The 22,950-nt window shown below is 43.3% G+C and overlaps 1 protein-coding gene across 3 annotated transcripts; it reads left to right on the top strand.

Moving 5' to 3' along the window:
* Positions 1-5,390: 5,390 nt before the first annotated feature.
* Positions 5,391-22,468, top strand: LOC112225540 (TBC1 domain family member 8-like). Of its 3 annotated transcripts, XM_024389583.2 has the most exons (21): positions 5,391-5,761; positions 6,227-6,257; positions 9,092-9,202; positions 9,351-9,469; positions 9,700-9,928; positions 10,403-10,643; positions 11,591-11,798; positions 12,096-12,281; positions 12,486-12,638; positions 13,175-13,325; positions 15,878-16,092; positions 16,182-16,299; positions 16,993-17,278; positions 17,368-17,509; positions 17,613-17,711; positions 17,836-17,904; positions 18,036-18,282; positions 18,793-18,858; positions 18,979-19,065; positions 19,139-19,257; positions 20,876-22,468. In XM_024389583.2, the coding sequence occupies exons 1-21, from the start codon at positions 5,735-5,737 to the stop codon at positions 21,332-21,334; spliced, it is 3,363 nt and encodes a 1,120-aa protein (XP_024245351.1). In that variant the 5' UTR covers positions 5,391-5,734; the 3' UTR covers positions 21,335-22,468. The 3 variants fall into 3 exon arrangements, with proteins under 3 accessions (XP_024245351.1, XP_024245350.1, XP_024245349.1); XM_024389582.2 differs by lacking the exon at positions 6,227-6,257 and having other exon boundaries at positions 19,163-19,257; XM_024389581.2 differs by lacking the exon at positions 6,227-6,257 and having other exon boundaries at positions 5,392-5,761.
* The last annotated feature ends 482 nt before the right edge of the window (positions 22,469-22,950 follow it).

Here is a 22,950-nt window from a genome sequence, read left to right as displayed (position 1 = left end):
TACCTGCTTAAATGAAGGTTAAATAAATAAAGTTAAAAAAATTATCAATGGAAACAGGATGCATCTGAGCTCAATTTCGAGTCTCATAGCAAAGGGTCTGAATAATTATGTAAATAAGGTATTTCTGTTTTATTTGTATAATTTTGCCAAAAATTCAAAATAGCTGTTTTCTCTTTCTCGTTATGGGGTATTGTGTGTAGAATGCTGCGATTACATTTTTTAAAAAATAAGGCTGTAATGTAACAAAATGTAGAAAATGTCAAGGGGTCTGAATACTTTCCAAAGGCACAAATATATTTTGTTATATTTGAGATTCTTCAAAGTAGCCACCTTTTGCCTTGATGACAGCTTTGCACACTCTTGGCATTCTCTCAACCAGCTTCATGAAGAATGCTTTTCCAACAGTCTTGAAGGAGTTCCCACATATGCTGCGCACTTGTTGGCTGCTTTTTGTTCACTCTGCAGTGCAACTCATCCCAAACCATCTCAATTGGGTTGAGGTCGGGTGATTGTGGAGGCCAGGACATCTGATGCAGCACTCCATCACTCTCCTTCTAGGTCCAATATCCCTTACACAGCCTGGATGTGTTTTGGGTCATTGTCCTGTTGAAAAACAAATGATAGTCCCACTAAGCGCAAACCAGAAGGGATGGCGTATCGCTGCAGAACGCTGTGGTAGCCATGCTGGTTAAATGTGCTTTGAATTCACTGACAGTGTCACCAGCAAAGCACCCCACCCCATCACACCTGCTCCTCCATGCTTCACGGTGGGAACCACACATGCGGAGATCATCCGTTCACCTACTCTGTGTCTTAGAAAGTGTCAAGTTTTGACCAGTACTATATATATATATATATATAATTATTATTTGTAAAAATCCATAATTTTTTTCAATGTAGTTCTGATGAGTATAGGCTATGAATGTCACACCCTGACCTTAGAGATCCTTTTTATTCTCTATATTTGGTTAGGTCAGGGTGTGACTCCGGTGGGAAAGTCTATGTTTTCTATTTCTTTGTTTTTGGCCGTGTGTGTGTGTGTGGTTCCCAATCAGAGGCAGCTGTCAATCATTGTCTTTGATTGGGGATCACGTATAAGTTCAAATAAAATAAAATAAAATGTATTTATATAGCCCTTCGTACATCAGCTGAAATCTCAAAGTGCTGTACAGAAACCCAGCCTAAAACCCCAAACAGCAAGCAATGCAGGTGTAGAAGCACGGTGGCTAGGAAAAATTCCCTAAAAAGGCCAAAACCTAGGAAGAAACCTAGAGAGAAACCAGGCTATGGGGGTGGCCAGTCCTCTTCTGGCTGTGCCGGATGGAGATTATAACAGAACATGGCCAAGATGTTCAAATGTTCATAAATGACCAGCATGGTCAAATAATAATAATCACAGGCAGAACAGTTGAAACTGGAGCAGCAGCATGGCCAGGTGGACTGTGGACAGCAAGGAGTCATCATGCCAGGTAGTCCTGAGGCATGGTCCTAGGGCTCAGGTCCTCCGAGAGAGAGAAAGAAAGAGAGAATTAGAGAGAGCATACTTAAATTCACACAGGACACCGGATAAGACAGGAGAAGTACTCCAGATATAACAAACTGACCCTAGCCCCTCGACACATAAACTACTGCAGCATAAATACTGGAGGCTGAGACAGGAGGGGTCAGGAGACACTGTGGCCCCATCCGATGATACCCCCGGGCAGGGCCAAACAGGAAGGATATAACCCCACCCACGTTGCCAAAGCGCAGCCCCCACACCACTAGAGGGATATCTTCAACCACCAACTTACCATCCTGAGACAAGGCCGAGTATAGCCCACAAAGATCTCCGCCACAGCACAACCCAAGGGGGGGGCGCCAGCCCAGACAGGAAAATCACATCAGTGACTCAACCCACTCAAGTGACGCACCCCTCCTAGGGACGGCATGAAAGAGCACCAGTAAGCCAGTGACTCAGCCCCTGTAATAGGGTTAGAGGCAGAGAATCCCAGTGGAAAGAGGGGAACCGGCCAGGCAGAGACAGCAAGGGCGGTTCGTTGCTCCAGAGCCTTTCCGTTCACCTTCACAGGTGAAGGTTGAGATCAAGTTTGCGTCTCTTACATGGGTAGGCAGACCATTCCATAAAAATGGAGCTCTATAGGAAAACTCCCTGCCTCCAGCTGTTTGCTTAGAAATTCTAGGGACAATTAGAAGGCCTGCGTCTTGTGACTGTGTAGGTATGTGCTGCAGGACCAAATCAGAGAGATAGGTAGGAGCAAGCCCATGTAATGCTTTGTAGATTAGCAGTAAAACCTTGAAATCAGCCCTTGCCTTGACAGGAAGCCAGTGTAGGGAGGCTAGCACTGGAGTAATAATGCTAGCACTGGAGTAATGATCAAATGTTTTGGTTCTAGTCAGGATTCTAGCAGCCTCATTTAGCACCAACTGAAGTTTATTTAGTGCTTTATCCGGGTAGCCGGAAAGTAGAGCATTGCAGTAGTCTAACCTAGAAGTAACAAAAGCATGGATTAATTTTTTTGCATAATTTTTGGACAGAAAGTTTCTGATTTTTGCAATGTTACGTAGATGGAAAAAAGCTGTCCTTGAAACAGTCTTGATATGTTCGTCAAAAGAGAGATCAGGGTCCAGAGTAATGCAGAGGTCCTTCACAGTTTTATTTGAGACGACTGTACAACCATTAAGATTAATTGTCAGATTCAACAGAAGATCTCTTTGTTTCTTGGGACCTAGAACAAGCATCTCTGTTTTGTCCGAGTTTAAAAGTAGAAAGTTTGCAGCCATCCACTTCCTTATGTCTGAAACACAGGCTTCTAGCGAGGGCAATTTTGGGGCTTCACCATGTTTCATTGAAATGTACAGCTGTGTGTCATCTGCATAGCAGTGAAGGTTAACATTATGTTTTCGAATGACATCCCCAATAGGTAAAATATATAGTGAAAACAATAGTGGTCCTAAAACGGAACCTTGAGGAACACCGAAATTTACAGTTGATTTGTCAGAGGACAAACCATTCACAGAGACAAACCGATGTCTTTCTGGCAGATAAGATCTAAACCAGGCCAGAACTTGTCCGTGTAGACCAATATGGGTTTCCAATCTCTCCAAAAGAATGTGGTGATCGATGGTATCAAAAGCAGCACTAAGGTCTAGGAGCACGGGGACAGATGCAAAGCCTCGGTCTGATGTCATTAAAAAGTCATTTACCACCTTCACAAGTGCAGTCTCAGTGCTATGATGGGGTCTAAACCCAGACTGAAGCATTTCGTATACATTGTTTGTCTTCAGGAAGGCAGTGAGTTGCTGCGCAACAGCCTTTTCTAAACATTTTGAGGGGAATGGAAGATTCGATATAGGCCGATAGTTTTTTATATTTTCTGGGTCAAGGTTTGGCTTTTTCAAGAGAGGCTTTATTACTGCCACTTATAGTGAGTTTGGTACACATCCGGTGGATAGAGAGCCATTTATTATGTTCAACATAGGAGGGCCAAGCACAGGAAGCAGCTCTTTCAGTAGTTTAGTTGGAATAGGGTCCAGTATGCAACTTGAAGGTTAGAGGCCATGATTATTTTCATCATTGTGTCAGGAGATATAGTACTTAAACACTTGAGTGTCTCTCGTGATGCTAGGTCCTGGCAGAGTTGTGCAGACTCAGGACAACTGAGCTTTGAAGGAATACGCAGATTTAAAGAGGAGTCCGTAATTTGCTTTCTAATAATCATGATCTTTTCCTCAAAGAAGTTCATGAATTTATTACTGCTGAAGTGAAAGCCATCCTCTCTTGGGGAATGTTGCTTTTTAGTTAGCTTTGCGACAGTATCAAAAATACATTTCGGATTGTTCTTATTTTCCTCAATTAAGTTGGAAAAATAGGATGATCAGCAGCAGTAAGGGCTCTTCGATACTGCACGGTACTGTCTTTCCAAGCTAGTCTGAAGACTTCCAGTTTGGTGTAGCAGCAGTAAGGGCTCTTCGATACTGCATGGTACTGTCTTTCCAAGCTAGTCTGAAGACTTCCAGTTTGGTGTAGCAGCAGTAAGGGCTCTTCGATACTGCACGGTACTGTCTTTCCAAGCTAGTCTGAAGACTTCCAGTTTGGTGTAGCAGCAGTAAGGGCTCTTCGATACTGCACGGTACTGTCTTTCCAAGCTAGTCTGAAGACTTCCAGTTTGGTGTGGCGCCATTTCCGTTCCAATTTTCTGCAAGCTTGCAGCAGAGCTCGGATAATTTCTGTATACCAGGGAGCTAGTTTCTTATGAGACATGTTTTTGGTTTTTAGGGGTGCAACTGCATCTAGGGTATTGCGCAAGGTTAAATTGAGTTCCTCAGTTAGGTGGTTAACTGATTTTTGTCCTCTGACATCCTTGGGTAGACATAGGAATCTTTGTGTTGTCTGTGAATTTATAGCACGACTTTTGATGTTCCTTGGTTGGTTTTGTCATTTTTCTTTTGGGTTTTGTGGGATCTTGTTTTCTGTTTAGTGTCTGTACCTGACAGAACTGTGCACTTTTGTTTTCACTTTGGTTAATTTGTTTGGGTGTTTTTTGAAAATTAAAAATCATGAACACTTTCCATGCTGCGCTTTGGTCCACTCCTTTCGACAAGAGCCGTTACAATGAATTTATGAATTTCACTGGTTAATGATATGGTTGCTCTAAAAACAATGTTTCTTTATTGTGATGAGTAGGTAGAGTATCTTATAATAGGGTCCTTTGACAACTCAGCATTTCTGATGTGTGTTAATTCTCACCATAGTTTAAAACATAAATCATAGAAATTATTTTAGTTGATTATGCCCAGCTTGCATGTTGCAACCACTATTTTACCACAGAACAAGGCTAAGGCTATATTGCTACTTCCATATAGAACATTCTGTAAATTGTTATAGACTATATGGGTACTTCACCGTCATTGCATTGATTTGTCACTAAATTAATATATGGTATGATCAAAAACGATTAAATTGTAAACCATAAGACAAAGAGAATGCATCTAAAAATCTAAAATCTGTATTTACACACATTATTAAATTTAATGTGAGGGAGGTTCAGTTGCTTTTGACAGTAGGTTACTAGGTCATCTAACTGACATGCATAGTAGTAATGATAATAAGTCATTGTAAGTATAATGCAGAATTGATACAATAGATGTCAACATTCATCTTCTGATTTATTTGTGCACACCAGACAGACAGCATATTGCACATGACTAAACCCATTTACTATGGACAAACAAACAGTGTGTTTACAATCCAATTCTATTGCCAGATTGAGTTTTGTATGGTAAACTGTTTCAATTAATACTAGACATTATAACCAATCACAAAGGGCAAGTGAAATTAAACTTCCTCGCTTTCGCCGGAAATATGGGAAGAAAAGGTTGAATGCGGAAATGAGACTCTCACTGTGAGGAGTACTTGTACAGTTGCGATCGGGAGGGTGAGAGAAAATATCAACAGAAGAAGCTTGCGTTCTTGGGCAGCGCTTGAGATCAGTCATGGATGATTCTGAAAATCTTTTATTTTTCTAATGCGCTTGGAACTAATGAAGAAGTGTGCATGCTATCAACAGCAACGACGATCTGCGTTATTTTGTTTTCGTTCTATTCTGTTTTTCAATCTCTTCCTTTAAAAGAATGTGGTTGAATCCAGAGGAAGTTTTGCTGAAAAACGCGCTGAAGCTTTGGGTTACCGAAAAATCAAACGATTTCTTCATTTTGCAGCGCCGAAGAGGACATGGGGATTCAGGGGGAAAATTTACAGGTAATACGCCAGCTACTGCCATTCATCTAACTGTCTTTCGTCTGATTTCAGCAGCGTTAGTAGCCTATATTACCACTTGGACACACCAGTCTACACTACGCAACACAGTAACAACTAATTTATAAACAATGTTGCAAATAACTGCGATTCAACCAATATTTTTTTGGTTGATATTGTGCTTGGAGTATGTATCCCAGAGTGTCTCCCAGCATGTCTCCAAGCATAATGTCGAAAGACAATTTTTGGTTGAATTGCAGCTACCGTATGTTGCAACTTGCCATAGCCTTGGCTACAGTGTAGGATCCGGGTTTGACCAAGCTTGGAAACAAGTGTTCTCCCCATATTTGGGATTATCAAAACAATGTTTTCTTTGTCATTTAAAATAATATGTGCCATGACGCCTTGGAGCAATAACAGGCAACTTGTTAACATATCACTTGTTTTTTGGACTGTATTTTCTTTCAGGTCTTCATATGTTCTCTACAATTCCATACAGGTTTGTCTGAAGATGGACCATGATAAGGTGTCACCTGGTCTTGTTTTTGTGATAGAACTGTATACATCAGGCACAGGAGAGGATAGGGAGTATCATCTCCTAAAAACAATTATAACATTTCCTGGCAAGAGTTTAGAGTATTTGTTTGTTGCCATGGTTTCCAAAGTAAATATATATATATATATATATATATATATTCACCTTTATTTAACCAGGTAGGCTAGTTGAGAACAAGTTCTCATTTGCAATTGCGACCTGGCCAAGATAAAGCAAAGCAGTGTGACACAGACAACAACACAGAGTTACACATGGAGTAAACAAACAAGCCAATAACACAAACAAGTCAATGGCACAGTAGAGTAAGGAAAGTCAATACAGTGTGTGCAAAAGGCATGAGGAGGTAGGCAATAAATAGGCCATAGGAGTGAATAATTACAATTTAACAGATTAACACTGGAGTGATAAATAAGCAGATGATGATGTGCAAGTAGAGATACTGGTGTGCAAAAGAGCAGAAAAGTAAATAAAATAAAAACAGTATGGGGATGAGGTAGGTAGATTGGGTGGGCTATTTACAGATGGACAGGGCGGAGCTGTTGGTTGGAGTAGCCAGGAGGAAGGCATGGCCAGCCGTTGAGAAATGCTTATTGAAATGTTCGATTATCATGGATTTATCAGTGGTGACCGTGTTACCTAGCCTCAAAGCAGTGGGCAGCTGGGAGGAGGTGCTCTTGTTCTCCATTGACTTTACAGTGTCCCAAAACCTTTTGGAGTTAGAGCTACAGGATGCAAATTTCTGCTTGAAAAAGCTAGCCTTTGCTTTCCTGACTGACTGCGTGTATTGGTTCCTGACTTCCCTGAACAGTTGCATATCGTGGGGACTATTCGATGCTATGGCAGTCCGTCACAGGATGTTTTTGTGCTGGTCAAGGGCAGTCAGGTCTGGAGTGAACCAAGGGCTATATCTGTTCTTAGTTCTGCATTTTTTGAACGGGGCATGCTTATCTAAGATGGTGAGGAAATAATTTTTAAAGAATGACCAGGCATCCTTGACTGATGGGATGAGGTCAATATCCTTCCAGGATACCCGGGCCAGGTCGATTCATCTGTGGGACGAAAGGTCAGAAGAAGCCCTAGTTTTTGGCTCTTACAAAACCACACCCTACTTTTGTTATGGGAAGAGAAGAACAAGTACAATATCAATTGGATTTTTTTTTATATCCATCATTTGATTAAGATATAAACATAAAAAGGGTATTGAGCAGCACTGAAACATCTGCAACGTCTAGTACTCTGTCACTAGCTAAAATAACTTCTGCTTCCTATTGCACAAAGAACACTTTCCTGTGAGGGACATTTAAGGTTTCCTTTCTCTTGACCTCTGAGCACACTGTACATGTCCATTGTCCACAGACATACAAACTCAGTGAACAATATAAGCCGAACAAAATACATGATTTACAGTGCTTACATTTTACAATGTAAGCACTGTGAAGTAAGCGGTTAGGTGACGAATAGGTTTGCGTTGCCAGGGTACAATGGTTCAGAGCGTCAGACAGGCAGAGCTTAATAGTTGTGGTGTGGTCTGGGATGGGCAGTGCTCCAGGAGAGAGTTATTTGTCTGGTGTTCAGTTTGTCTTCCATCCCTCTCCTCTTTTGTGGCGGAGCGGTTGGGTGGGGGTGGGAATGCCAAACAGTAGATAGTGATCTCACAGCGACCAGACTGTAGCCAAATGAAAGTAGTAAGCCTAATGCCTTGTCTTGCCTCCTGTGTGCTTATTACATATTTGATTTGTCAAATCATTAACAGACTGTTCTTGCAAACATTTTTTTTTATTGTAGCTGAGTCCATGTGCTGCAGCTGACTGTTACCTGCACTTTGATGGGACTGTTTTTCCCAGCTCTCCCTAAATGCTCCATTCTGTTGAAAATGGCTGTGCTTAGCAAAGGAACGACAGAATTAAAACTAGACAAGAGGGACTAGTGTTTGGTGGTTTTGGCCTCAGTGGAAAATCATGATCCTGATTAGTGGTGGAGTTAAAGAGATACTATGATGATGAGTCTTGGCTCTGTTATGGTACCTCAGGATATTAGAGAGTGTATCTGGTTCCTTTAAGGTGATGACTGGTGGGGTGGAGGAGGTTGTTCCAGGTTTAATTTAGCCTTCTCAACACCTAATAAATACAAATGAGTTTGGGATGTTAGGGACTCTCTTAAGTTTGTAGTTTTTATGCCATGGCTTTGGGGCTTCACATGTGGAGGATTTGTGGAGAGGGAGGGGTCTCGATTCCAATACTGTTACCCTATGATTCTAGTGGACCAATGTAGTGACAAACAGAGGATAACAATACTTATGTTGAACCTCCTTAATAGCTTTTATGTTCTATGTTATGTTCTCACATAATGTGGCCATTATGAGACTGTTCGTGACCATTAGTGTTACCAGTTTATGTCCAATCTCTTTTGTAATGCCTCAAGGCTGGCATCCAGTGCTCACTGTGGAATGTCTGAGTCTGTTATACACATGATAATGCCTTTAGCTTTCTGGCATTATGTCCAATAGGTGCCGTTGTGCCCCATCTGCTTAAAGGCACAATCTGTAAAACTTCCTGCTGTCCAACTAATGATAACCATTGATTATTGTAGAAAATGCCTTATGAGCTTAGTACAATTGCCTTACCATATGAAAATATATGATATAACCGTTCATATGGGTTGGTATAATGTTGCCTCTCTCCCATGTGTCAATGAGCTCATTGATATGTGTGTGTTGTCAGATGGTATTTCTCAGTAATTTCTGGTCTTTTTCTGTCTGACTGCTCTGGTCTGTCCAGGTCTTCTGGTGGGAGCTCTGGACACAGTGCTGGACTCCAACGCCCGGGTCACACCATTCCGTATCCTGCTACAGGTTCCTGGGTCACAGGTCAGCTGGACTATAGCTTGTGGTAAGCTCTGAGAAATGTCTCTCCTTTTCCTCTCGCCGATGCTCATATTTGTCGGTCGGTAGGTCCCTGCTTCTACTCTCTTTCTCTGGCTCTCTCTCTGTGTATCTATTACTCTGATGTGTGTGCGCGTGTGTCTGTTGTTATACAGGTGCTGCTGTTGAGGACATGAACAGGCATTGGGACTGGCTGGTCCAGAATCTACTCCACTCTCTCTCAGTATTTGAGAACAAGGAGGATGTCGCCAGCTTCGTCAAAGGGAAAGTCAAGGTACTGTACTATTAGAATAAGATTAACTATATACCTGTGATACTCTGTAAATAGTATGTAGGCCTACTATCAACAACTACTGTGTTCAACTTAATCTGACTCTCAAATGTTGTCTCTTCTTGACTTTCTTTTCTATTTCTGTGTATCTTGCTCTCACCCTGTTTTGCATTTTTGTTTCTCTTCCTCTTTTTCTTTCTTTCATTGCCCATTTATTTCTCTTTCTCCCCCAGGGTCTGATAGCAGAGGAGGTGAGGGGGAAGCAGGCGGCTCAAGAGGAGGACCCAGAGAAGTTCCGGGAGGTACTGCTGAAGTTTGAGCTGCGTTTCGGCCTGCCCTCCTCAGAGAAGCTGGTCACCACCTACTCCTGCTGCTGCTGGAAGGGACGCGTCCCCCGACATGGCTGGCTCTACCTCAGCATCAACCACATGGCCTTCTACTCCTTCCTGTTGGGAAAGGAAGGTCTATCCCCTTAGTCTGAACTGGTTGTGTCTGTTAATTAGAAACTCTAACCTCTGTTTTCCAGTTGTAAAGATGACAAGCCCTTTATATGTCTTGTGAACTGTGACATACTTTCCACAGTAAACATTGTGCCTTTTTAGTTAGTGATGCTGCAGAGGTTTTGTATAACTTCAGCTAGTAGTTTTGAAAGTAGCCCTCGAGAGAAAACGTGTCCCTGAAAATTGTGCATAATTGTGTACAATGTCATTAATTTCGTATGATATGTAACGTCCTACAAAAATAAAATAAAAATGGGTATTATCTGTTACAAATTCCAATTTGTACAATATATTTAAGAATTCCAATTTGTACAATATCTTACACATTTTTAAGTGCTGAAGATCCTGTTCAATCTCTTTAACCATTGAAATCTCTTCAGTGTACAGTGTCTTCTAAACCTAACCCCTGACCTTTGACCACTTCTCTCTCCCTCAGTGAAGTTTGTGATCCCGTGGGTGGAGGTGACGAGGCTGGAGCAGGTCTCCACTGGCCTCATGACGGACATGGTGCGTGTGACAACGCGGCGGCGCCAGCGGGACTTCTCTATGTTCCTGAGCCTGGATGAGGCGTTCGGGGTCATGGGTCAGCTGGCTGACATCGCACTGCGACGCCTGCTGGACAGCGGAGGTCTAGAACTGGATCAAGTCCTCCAGCAGTCCTCCAACATCACCAAGAGGTCAGAGGGCAACGCAGAATAAGTTAGATGAAGTTGTATTGTAGTGTAAAGGAGGGCAGGGGATTTTTTGTGGGTGTGTCATTTGGTTTGTTCAGATTCATATTATCTGTTCTTTATTGACTTACCTCACAGTTCTGAGAGGATTGGATTGGTGTCAGCAATCTGATTGATCGGTTGCTTTCCTGATGAAATAGTTTGATAAACAGTAGTTTAAGAAGTTTGTCTCATTGTTATCTGCTTTGGTCAAAAGAAACCTCATCAAGCACTTCCTGAAAATCCCTGATATCTTGACTAATTTACTTCCCTCTAGTTTTCTACCATCTTCTGTATAACCTTGCATCATAGTGTGACTGAATGTGTGTGTTTTAGTTCCACCTGTAGTACATTCACCATTCACCATTCACCAACATTTTCAATTTCAGGTTTTGTGTGTAAAATGACAGTTTTCAGTGGTAAAATTGTACTTTAGAGCTGAGCTAAAGCATTCAGTTATATATTTCTATGAGTGTAACAGACTGTTTAGTTGTATTATTTATTTGGTAACTTCCTCACATGCAACACTTGCCAAGTGGGTGATATTTTTGTCCCTCCCCCATCATTCAGCATAGTGTAAATTCCTCATCACCATAACAGGAAGTGAAAAATGATCTGACCTAAATTGCAGTGACCAAAATAGTCTGCCTGTATTGGAGTGTATCTGGCTTCTTTATACGTTTTCCTTATCATAGCTGTCAGTCAGAAATGTCTGAGTCACTAAAGGTAACGAGGCCATGAGGATTCACCCTCAGTCCCTCTTTTACTCTCTCTCTCTATCCTGGAGGAGAATTCCTAACTGTCACTCGTTTTCTACAGAACAGATCTCTGTCTGTGTCAGTCTAACTCTTCCCCCTGTCAGCTAATTAACTTTCTATGAGTGTCACACTCTAACTCTTCCCCTTTCCCCTCAGGGTTCTGGAGGAGCAGGCATTGAGGGCGTACGTCCTGGCTCTTTTCCGGCTACCGCGGGCCGAGTGTCTCCAGGAGGTGGCTCTGTGTTCAGTGTGGACACCCCATGCACGCTGCCACACAGCTGGAACACTCTACACCACCGACAGCTACCTATGCTTCGCCAGTCGAGAGGAGGGCCACTGCAGCCTGCTCATCCCCCTTTCAGAGGTATCCATCGTATCATACTGCAGTTGACTCTGCTGGCTTACCACTGTTTACAGTGTATAAGTGTTGTTGGAAGTGTTAGAGCTTACACCTTTAGCTTTACCATGGTTAACTACATTAGTTGCTATACACCAGAGTCATGTATAGAGATGTATGGCTCTTGCATACATAAACAAGTTATTCAAAGTTTATTACTGTGTTAATACCATTTTACCATATCATATTTTTCCTTACTGTACTATACTACCAACATTTCCTTGGCTCTTGACCTTTTACCTCTGTCTCTTCCTGTGCTGCCAGGTGATCTCCATAGAGAAGGCTGAGAGCACCAGCCTGCTGCCCAACCCAGTGATCGTCAGTGTGAGGAGTAAGAAGGCATTCCAGCTGATCGAGCTGCAGGACAGAGACAGCCTGGTGGATAGTCTGATGTCACGGCTCAGAGCCCTGCAATGGAAACACTCCATGTTCCACAGCAAGAAATCTCTGGTATGCTACAGCAATACTACCAGCCCATAAATGCCTGTTGTCAATTACACACATCATATCTCATGGTGATGCCCAACAGGCCTAGTCCAAGAAGCAGAATGCAACTGCACTGCAAGGACATATATGATTACTGCTAGTATTTTTACACACAAGTTAGTCATTCATTGTGTATATTTGACAAATTCTGGTGTTTGGGTGCTCCAGACGTCCTCGTCTCCCTACTATACCTTCTACTATGACACCATGTACTGTGACGGGGAGGAGATCGAGGAGAGACCACTACGTCACACAGTGAATACAGAGGCTCTGATGGCATACTACCACCACTCTCAACCTGACCTCAACAATAGCACGGCTGTGAGTATGGAAACTAGTGCACCGTCGGCCACAACCCTGATATGGCTGGAGACTCCGTTATTATGATGTTTACATAGCAGATACCATAATAATGGTGGCTGCAGGGATAGCAGGGCCACATTGGCCAATGTGTCTAGGCTTGACATTTAACATTGGTTGCCTGTTTCTGTTTTAAGCAACTCCTTTGTTGTTGTCATGCTAAATATTTGTTAGACTAAATTAGAATTCTAAATGTTTAGCATGACAACAACAAAGGAGTTGCTTTAACCAAAAGTGGCAACTAAACTTCAGAAACAGACTGGTAACCAGGGTATGGTATATGTGATATAGTGGTAGTTCTGGGATGAGGTTGTGATTCTGTTACACCTCTTTCGTTATTTAAACATATATTGATCCCTGTTCTCCCCCTGACTGGCACACTGGGCAACTTTACCTCCCAAGGCTATTGTTGAGAATGTGCTTACAGTACTACAATACTCTGTTTGCTCAAGGGTGTGTGTGTCCTGTGTGTGTGTGTGTGTGTGTGCATCCTGTAGACCATGGAGCAGGTGAAAGAGCGTCTGTGGGATGACCACTTCTCTGCGTATGGTCGAGGTGTCCACATGTTCCGCACAGAGAAGATCCAGAAGCTGGTTGCCATGGGAATACCAGAGTCGCTACGGGGAGAGCTATGGATGACCTTCTCTGGTGAGCGGTGGAGGTGTCTGAGGTCATTGGTTGCTATAACAACAGGTCAAATATACAGTACCAGTCAAAAGTTTGGACACACTGTCTATGTTCTAGGTTAATGGAATAAGGTGGAGTCAGGCGCAGGACACAGGTATGAGTAAAGCCACGATATTTACTCAAATTCAACACTAATCCATCAAGGATAAACATAAACAATCTAGATCATGTACACGGAACCACTTGACAAAAACAATCACGCACAAAACAACAGGGGAAGCCAGAGGGTTAAATAAGGAACACTGATTATGGAATGGAAAACAGGTGAGTATAATGAAGACAAAACAAAATGAAAATGAAACATGGATCGGTGGTGACTAGAAAACCGGTGACGTCGACCGCCGAACTCCACCCAAACAAGGAGAGGGACCAACTTCGGCGGAAGTCGTGACACACACCTACTCATTCAAGAGTTTTTCTTTATTTGTACTATTTTCTACATTGTAGAATTTATAGTGAAGACATCAAAACTATGAAATAACACATATGGAATCATGTAGTAACCAAAAAAGTGTTAAACAAATAAAAATATATTTTATATTTGAGATTCTTCAACGTAGCCACCCTTTGCCTTGATGACAGCTTTGCACACTCTTGGCATTCTCTCAACCAGCTTCACCTGGAATGCTTTTCCAACAGTCTTGAAGGAGTTCTCATATATGCTGAGCACTTGTTGGCTGCTTTTCCTTCACTCTCCGGTCCAACTCGCCCCCAAACCGTCTCAATTGGGTTGAGGTCGAGTGATTGTGGAGGCCAGGTCATCTGATGCCAGCACTTCATCACCCTCCTTGGTCAAATAGCCCTGACACAGCCTGGAGGTGTGTTTTGGGTCGTTGTCCTGTTGAAAAACAAATGATAGTCCCACTAAGCGCAAACCAAATCAAATCAAATTTATTTGTCACATACACATGGTTAGCAGATGTTAATGCGAGTGTAGCGAAATGCTTGTAGATGGGATGGCGTATCGCTGCAGAATGCTGTGGTAGCCAGGCTGGTTCAGTGTGCCTTGAACTTTAAGTAAATCACAGACAGTGTCACCCCCACACCATCATACCTTCTCCTCCATGCTTCACTGTGGGAACCACACATGCGGAGATCATCCATTCACCTACTCAGCATCTCACAAAGACACAATGGTTGGAACCGGTCTAATGTCCATTGCTCGTGTTTCTTGGCCCAAGCAAGTCTCTTCTTCTTATTGGAGTCCTTTAGTAGTGTTTTTCTTGCAGTAATTCAACCATGAAGGCCTGATTCACACAGTCACCTCTAAACAGTTGATGTTGATATGTGTCTCTTAATTGAACTCTGTGAAGCATTTATTTTTGGCTGCAATCTGAGGTACAGTTAACTCTAATGAACTTATCCTCTGCAGCAGAGGTAACTCTGGGCCTTCTTTTCCTGTGGCGGTCCTCATGAGAGCCAGTTTCATTATAGTGCACTTTCAAAATTCTTGAAATTTTCCAAATTGACTGACCTTCATATCTTAGATGGACACACCTGTTATTTGAAATGCATTCCTGGTGACTACCTCATGAAGCTGGTTGGGAGAATGCGAAAAGTGTCAAGTTGTCATGAAGGCAAATGGTGGCTACTTTGAAGTATCTCAACTATAAAATATATTTAGATTTTTTAAAATACTGTTTTTGGTGTCTTCATCAAAACGAGAAAATAGTAACAATAAAGAAAAACCCTTGAATGAGTAGGTGTATCCAAACTTTTGACTGGTACTCTATGTTACGGGTGCGGTTATCTTTAGGGTAGATATCTGTATATCCTCAAAGGAGGGAGAGCGAGTACTGTTCTGTGTTCTGCTCGACTGCCTGCTTTCAGTTCCGTTCCTATGTACAATGCCTAACATTTATGGTATGTCCCATTTTATCTTAGAGTTTGGGGAGGGGCTTTTAGCAGGCAAGCAGTTCCCTTTTTTCAAAACCAGAAGTCTTGATGCAACTTTGTAGTCTATTCTCAGGGATCCTGCTTTGCTTTATTCTGTTAATGTCAGAGTTGATGTCATATGGAATCCAGATCAGCAGGATTTAGTGGGCATACAAATAGCTTGTGACCTCATCTCCAATGAAAACAAGCAATTAGGCCTGTGTGAACACACTGCACAGACTGCACCAGAAACAGACTGGCAGCAGACTGGCTCCACTCCACTGTGATGGACCTGAACAGACTGTTTTCTTTGCCCCCATGTCAAACTATCCCCAGTCACCTGTTTACTCCCTATCAATGTTCGAAATGCATCACATCCTCCAGGGGGAGTCAACAAAGGGCAAGAGCTCCAAACAAGCCTTGTCCCAAAGTAACCCCTATCTTTTTGGTGTTTCCAGATCTGAAGGAACCAGGTAGGTAACTTATCCATTCCTTTCAGATCTGCAAACACTTACGGGTAGGAACAGAAGAGAAGGGTTAGGGCCTAGGGGATGTTTTCCAACCAGGCCTTTATGTACATGTAAGTGCTTATATGCTGTTGCTGTGTAACACCGACACCATTCTCCCTGGAAATACAGACTCATCGTCAGAGTTGGCTTCCCACCCAGACTACTACTCGGGGCTGGTGACGGAGTCTATAGGGCACAGCAGCCTGGCCACGGAGGAGATCGAGAGAGATCTGCACCGCTCGCTGCCCGACCACCCCGCCTTCCAGAACGTCACGGGCATCGCTGCCCTACGCCGCGTCCTCACCGCATATGCCCACCGCAACCCCAAGATTGGCTACTGCCAGGTAAGGTATCCACTACCATACAGTAACCTATGTCACAATGTGTATACAGTGAAGGTAGAGTATAACTGACTGCCTATCATTCTTCCTAGTCAATGAATATCCTGGCATCTGTGCTGCTGCTGTACACTAAAGAGGAGGAGGCCTTCTGGCTGCTGGTGGCTGTGTGTGAGAGAATGCTGCCTGACTATTTCAACCGCAGAGTCATAGGTGAGAGGTCAAACTGACCTGCATAGGTTTACCACTGCTATTGTTACTACATTGCTATTACTGGTTCGTCTACTTCCACTTTTACTGACATTATAGCTAGTACTGTACATTAGATGAAGTACTAAAAATAGAACTATCAAAGTCATAGCAGATCAAACATTAGTAGGTCTAATAGTAGCCGGTCTGGTGTTTAGGTGATTTGAATGTGGGGGTTTTTCTTCGTCAGGGCTGTTTTTCTGCTCTAACCGCAACAGAGCCAACAATAATTCAAGGATTTCTTTAGCCAGCGTGAAGCGTGTGCTGAAACACAAGCTAATTTCCTGTGCTTTGTGCCACTATTTATTTCTGGCGCATATGAAATGCATTCAAAGTAATTTCCTCTTCTGTTCTGCTTTGAAATTGCAGTTGTTTACTTATTCTCCTTAGAAAATAGATTTTTCATCTCCATGTGGCTTCCTGGTTCAAATAAAGTCTTAAAAGATCACTTATCTGGGATATTACACAATGAGAACATGTCATTATCACATACATGTGTGGAAGTCAAGACATCATGAGTATACACGTGTATAGAGCATACATCCACGAGACCATTAATTTCCCTCTATGGGATGATAAAGGATGTTCTGTACTTCTATAGAGGTGTACGTTCATGAGTTTATCTATATTAATGTAGATTTTCACTTGTGTTTGCAGGTGCTCAGGTGGACCAGTCAGTGTTTGAAGAGCTGATCCAGGAGCGTCTTCCCGAGTTGGCTGAGCACATTCCCGACCTCTCCCCCCTCTCTTCCCTCTCCCTGTCCTGGTTCCTCACCCTCTTCCTCAGTGTGCTTCCCTTCCGCAGCGCCGTCTGTGTGGTAGACTGCTTCTTCTTCCACGGCATCAAAGCCATCTTCCAGCTAGGGCTAGCTGTGCTGGATGCGAACGCTGCGGCACTGTGTGCTAGTGCAGATGACGGCCAGGCCCTCATGATCCTCACTGGGTAATGCATATGGAGGAATGCATGCATGTCTACACACAGTTCACATCTGAGCATAGTCTCCATTCTCACACAAACTTCTCTGCCTGCAGCTTTCTGGACCACGTGAAGTACGATGAGAATCCGTCTCCACCTGCCCCTCACCCTCCCTCGTCTCCGAGGGGGGAGGAGGAGTGCAGCACGACTGTAGAACTACACACCCTGATCACAGACCTCATCATTGACTCCTATGAGGTAAGACAGCACTGCAATACTCCCTCCACACCACCAGAGGGTAGTTGTGAAAATGTGGCACTGATGTTTGTTCTCGCTGTGTGTCCCTGTCCTGTTTTCTCAGAAATTTGGAGACCTTACAGTGAGACAATTAGAGCGGTTGCGATGCAGACACCGGATCCAGGTTCTCCAAGCGCACGAGGACATCACCAAGGAGAACGCAGTGGGTCTTTCATATCACATCTCAAACAGTCACACGCATGCATGAAATACACCATGACCAAAGGTTGAAATCGTACACATTTCCGCTCCAAACTGCTTGACCCTTCCCCTCTCTCTGTGTGTAGCTCAGGGTGGTGACCCCAGATGTCTCTCTCTCCCCTGAAAACCTGGCTGATGTCTACGACCTCTTCAAGGTACTTCAGTTTAATTCAATACACCGTTATTTATCTTCCCAGGACCACTAAGAAATGCATTGCCAGAGCACGATGATAACGTCCTCCACATATAGTCCAACTGTACAACAACACATCTGTTTCTCTTATAGACAGAGCACTTCATCAACCTGTACTGGGGTGATGGGAGCACCACTGTGGCTCTCCAGCACCATGACCCAGGCCAGCCCTATGTGGAGCAGTACAGAGTGGACCGGGCCCAGTTCAAAAGCCTGTACGTGCTACTGGTTCCCTGGCTGTGTGGCCTCCACACTGACACCGTGGCCCACAGGACCTTCACACTGCTGGACCAGGACAGAGACTTACTCATCACCTTCAGAAAGTTTGCCGGGTGGCTGGGTATTTATTTTAAACGTTTATTTGAAACCGGGACAATGTACAACAAAACACAAGTCTCAGAAGTGAGAAGGGTTGCGTTGCACCAGATTTAGCTAATTTACATATTGTGTGTGTGTGTGAGTAAGAGAGGGAGGGTGTGTGTTTAAAACAGGTAGGGAGAGTGAGTATGTGTATGCCTGAAGAGATAATGTGTGTAATATGAGTGCTTTCATATTATGCTTTCATGGGCATCTGGAATTCAGCCCACCAGGGTTTTATGGGAATCAATATGCAGCCAAGGCTTTTAGGAGGAGCTGCCACTGCTGTGTACAGTACATTGACTGAAGTAGAGAAAATATGTAAATTCACCTCTTAAACTCAGAGCTGAAGGGCTCCCTCTGTGGTCCTCTATCCTTTAGAAAGACAGTATAAACACTAACTGACACACATTGTGATTTAAAGCCAATGACTGGCTGTTGGAGATGTTAATCAATTGTCATGGTGACAATTCTGTGTCTCTCTCGGCATCAGACACACTATACTGTGAGGAACTGAATGAGAAGATCAGACTTCTGTATCGTTTGCACATACCTCCAGGTGAGTCACATAGCCTTCCTACGGTGTTTTACTCCTCTTTAAGACATGTACTTTAGCTGGACATGCAACTATCAACTAGAGATCCATCAACATTCATCCTAATGCAACTGTCTCCTGTAGCTCTGACTGAGAGTGAGGATGACTCTCCTCCACTGAAGAGCCCTCTGCTGTCCACTACCAGACCACTCCATATAGAGATGCCTAATGGTAACTTCATGCTTCAAGTGTTCCAGGTTCACGTTTCTAGCTCTGTCCTGTTCAGATGATCACGTTGATGTAGCTCCTGTGTGTGTTCATGTTGAAGAGGAGATCAGAGACTATCAGGAGCAGTTGAAGCAGATGTTGAAGGACCTGGCTCAGGAGAAAAATGTGGAGAAACCGCTACCTCTAATGAACCAGGTACATACAGGGCATTCAGAAAGGATTCAGACCCCTTGACTTTTTCCACATTTTGGTACATTACAGCCTTATTCTAAAATAGATTAAATATGTTTCCCCCCCTCAGCAATCTATAATGACAAAGTAAAAAGTATTTTAAACATTTTTGCACATGTATTAAAAATAAAAAACAGATACCTTATTTACATAAGTATTCAGAACCTTTGCTATGAGACTCGAAATTGAGCTCAGGTGCATACTGTTTCCCTTGATCATCCTTAGAGATGTTTCTACAACTTTATTGGAGTCCACCTGTGGTAAATTCAATTGATTGGACATGATTTGGAAAGGTACACACCTGTCTATATAAGGTCCCACAGGTGACAGTGCATGTCAGAGCAAAAACCAAGTCATGAACTCGAAGGAATTGTCCGTAAAGCTCAGAGACAGGATTGTGTCGAGGCACATATCTGGGGATGGGTACCAAAACCTTTCTGCAGCATTGAAGATCCCCAAGAAGACAGTGGCCATCATCATTCTTAAATAGAAGAAGTTGGAAACCACCAGACTCTTCCTAGAGCTGGCCACTTGGCCAAACTGAGCAGTCGGGGGAGAAGGGCCTTGGTCAGGGAGGTGACCAAGAACCTGATGGTCACTCTGATAGAGATCCAGAGTTCCTCTGTGGAGATGGGAGAACCTTCCAGAAGGACAACCATCTCTGCAGCATTCCACTAATCAGGCCTTTATGTCAGAGTGGCCAGACAGAAGCCACTCCTCAGTAAAAGGCATATGACAGCCCGCTTGGAGTTTGGCAAAAGGCACCTAAAGGACTCTCAGACCATGAGAAACAAGATTCTCTGGTCTGATGAAACCAAGATGGAACTCTTTGGCCTGAATGCCAAGCGCCACGTCTGGAGGAAACCTGGCACCATGCTCTGCGGATGTTTTTGAGCAGCAGGAACTAGGAGACTTGTCCGGATCGAGGGAAAGTTGAACGGAGCAAAGTACAGAAAGATCCTTGACGAAAACCTGCTCCAGAGTGCTCAGGACCTCAGACTGGGTCGTTGTCTTGTTGCCTCAAAGCACACAGCCAAGACAATGCTGAAGTGGCTTCGGGACAAGTCTCTGTATGTCCTTGAGTGGACCAGCCAGAGCCCGGATTTGAATCCGATCGGACATCTCACAAGACAACTAAAAAGAGATGTGCAGCGACGCTCCCCATCCAACCTGACAGAGCTTGAGATGATCTGCAGAGAAGAATGGGAGAAACTCCCCAAATACAGGTGTGCCAAACTTGTAGCGTCATACACAAAAAGACTTGAGGCTGTAATCTGCCAACGGTGCTTCAACAAAGTACTGAGTAAAGGGTCTAAATACTTATGTAAATGTGATATCAGTTTATTTTTAATACATTTGCAAAAATGTTGAAACCTTATTATGGGGTGTGTGTGTAGATTGATGAGGATTATAAAAATAAAACATTTGGAATAACACTAATATAACAAAATGGGGGGAAAAGTCAAAGGGTCTGAATACTTTCCGAATGCACTGTACAATAAGGAAGGAATTAAATCAGGGACCCAATAAGCGGTCATTAAGTCACAACAAAGGTATAATAAACTTGTATTGCTTTCTACAGAGGGAGTTCATCCAGTTCTGTAAGACCCTCTACAGCATGTTCCATGGCAACCCAGATGAGAACGAGCTCTTTCAGGCCATCGCTACAGTGACCAGCCTGGTGCTGCAGATCGGTGAGGTCGGCCACCGCAGCCGGTCAGAGGTCAGCAGCGAGGGCGGGGCCGGAGATGAGGTAGAGGAGGATCACAGGGAGGGGAGTCAAGAAGACCACCCTGTCTTCAGCACCAAAGAAGGAGATGGAGAGAGGGAGGAGGGAACCAGGAAGAGTTCCGAGCGGTCTGAGAGTTCGAGCGAGTGGACGGTCAGCTACGCTCAGATCCTGGCCTCGCTCCTCACAGAACAGCAGCTGGTCAACTTCTTTGAGAAACCACTGGACCTGTCAGCAAAGGTGGCTGTAGCAAAGGTGAAACAGTACCATGAAAGGGCCGGTCTGCTTATGCTTCAGCAAGGAACCAGCTGATTTAACATGACCAAGAGAATGACCATGTGACACAATACTGGGTTTCTAATCTAGTTGCTTGTCTAGATGCCAGGCAGATTTGTCTCCAATAAGTTGTCTGTGTCCTCTGTCCTACAAGGATGAGTGGGTAGCAATAGTCCATATGTGCCTATATTGAGTTGTAGGTCTGTTAAGCACGAGGGAGAAGTACTGTAGATGTGTAGGTCTTCCTATCCTGATGAAATGTGGCCTCGTCTTCTGGGACCAGCCGCTCAGTTTGAAAACAGGTTTACCAAACCGGAGGTGGCTGAGACGTGCATGATAATCAATGAAGACTACATGTATCAACCAGTCAATCATATATATATATATACTACTGTGAGAACATCCCACACATGAAACATCATGAAAAGGGATACTAACATTTCTCAGTATTTGTAGACATTTTCATTTTCCTTCATCCAGTCTATGAAATGGGAACAAATTCAAATATTTTATGACATTGGCTGCGTGGTTGGTAATACAGCCTAGGCAGGATCTTGTTTGCCATATCTTCCAACCTCAAGGAGAGCAGACAAGTGTTATTTTCCTGCCAAATATTTTTTGCCTTTATTTACTGCACAATGTTTGTCATACAATAATGGAACGTTGGAATGTCACCTTTGTGTGCAACATTGTAAATGTACTTATTTTGTCCTGTATTGATCTAATTAATGTATTTTGTTCTTTAAGAATTCCTATTTTAAGTGTTCTGTAACTGTTTGAGCCTGTTATTCTACCAAGCATATTTCTTAATTCAAGTGTTAGTGACCAGTATTGTATTATAGACCAAAGTCCTACACACCTTCTCAAAATCAGTTGAGATACCAACTACACAAACGATACCGCTGTGCCTCAGATTTGGTTAAATGTGTCTTCTATACAGAGAACTTGATTTTGCCAATAAAATCAGTAATGACATTTAGCTTTGGGTTATTCCAGAACCTGACTGTCCAGTTCACTGATGCACCTTTGTTTTTTAAAACATTTTTAGTGCAACGAAGTTCACTTGAGGTGCATTATAAATGGGACCTTTGATCAATTCTTTAACATCAATTTCATGTCTGCTGCAGTCTAACATGGGTTGTTTGTAAATCATTAAAACAATACGCCTCATCCATGCCTTGTTCTGTCTTTCAAAGATTGATTCACTAAGGAGATTTTAGAACCTCAAAAGGCCATTGTGTAATGGAATGTCCACCAGAGCTATTGACAGAATTTGTTAATTTCTCTACCATAAGCCAACTCCATTTTTAGAGAATTTGACAGTATGTCCAACCGGCCTCACAACCGCAGACCATGTGTAACCGTGTCAGCCCAGAACCTCCACATCCGGCTTCTTCACCTGCGGGACCGTCTTGAGTCCAGCCATCTGATGAAACTGTGGGTTTGCACAATTGAAGAACTTCTACACAAACTGTCTGAAAAAGTCTTGGAAATTCTCATCTTCGTCCTCACCAGGGTTTTGACCTGACTGCAGTTCGGCGTTGTAACCGACTTTAGTGGGCAAATGCTCACTTTCGATGGCCACTGGAGAAGTGCTCGTCACGGATGAATCCTGGTTTCCAACTGTACCGCACAGCATGTATGGCATTGTG

The sequence above is a fragment of the Oncorhynchus tshawytscha genome, linkage group LG26, assembly GCF_018296145.1.
Source record: "Oncorhynchus tshawytscha isolate Ot180627B linkage group LG26, Otsh_v2.0, whole genome shotgun sequence".
NCBI lineage: Eukaryota > Metazoa > Chordata > Actinopteri > Salmoniformes > Salmonidae > Oncorhynchus > Oncorhynchus tshawytscha.
This window is presented reverse-complemented; position numbering and strand designations above follow the sequence as displayed.

What these genes read in the sequence shown, in the direction of transcription:
- LOC112225540 (XM_024389581.2), top strand. Translation starts at nt 5,635, where the DNA reads ATGTGGTTGAATCCAGAGGAAGTTTTGCTGAAAAACGCGCTGAAGCTT. An exon ending in CTTCCTGTTGGGAAAGGAAG is followed by an intron (nt 9,929 to 10,402) that starts GTCTATCCCCTT and finishes TCTCTCCCTCAG; the next exon opens with TGAAGTTTGTGATCCCGTGG. An exon ending in AAAGTTTGCCGGGTGGCTGG is followed by an intron (nt 18,283 to 18,792) that starts GTATTTATTTTA and finishes TCTCGGCATCAG; the next exon opens with ACACACTATACTGTGAGGAA.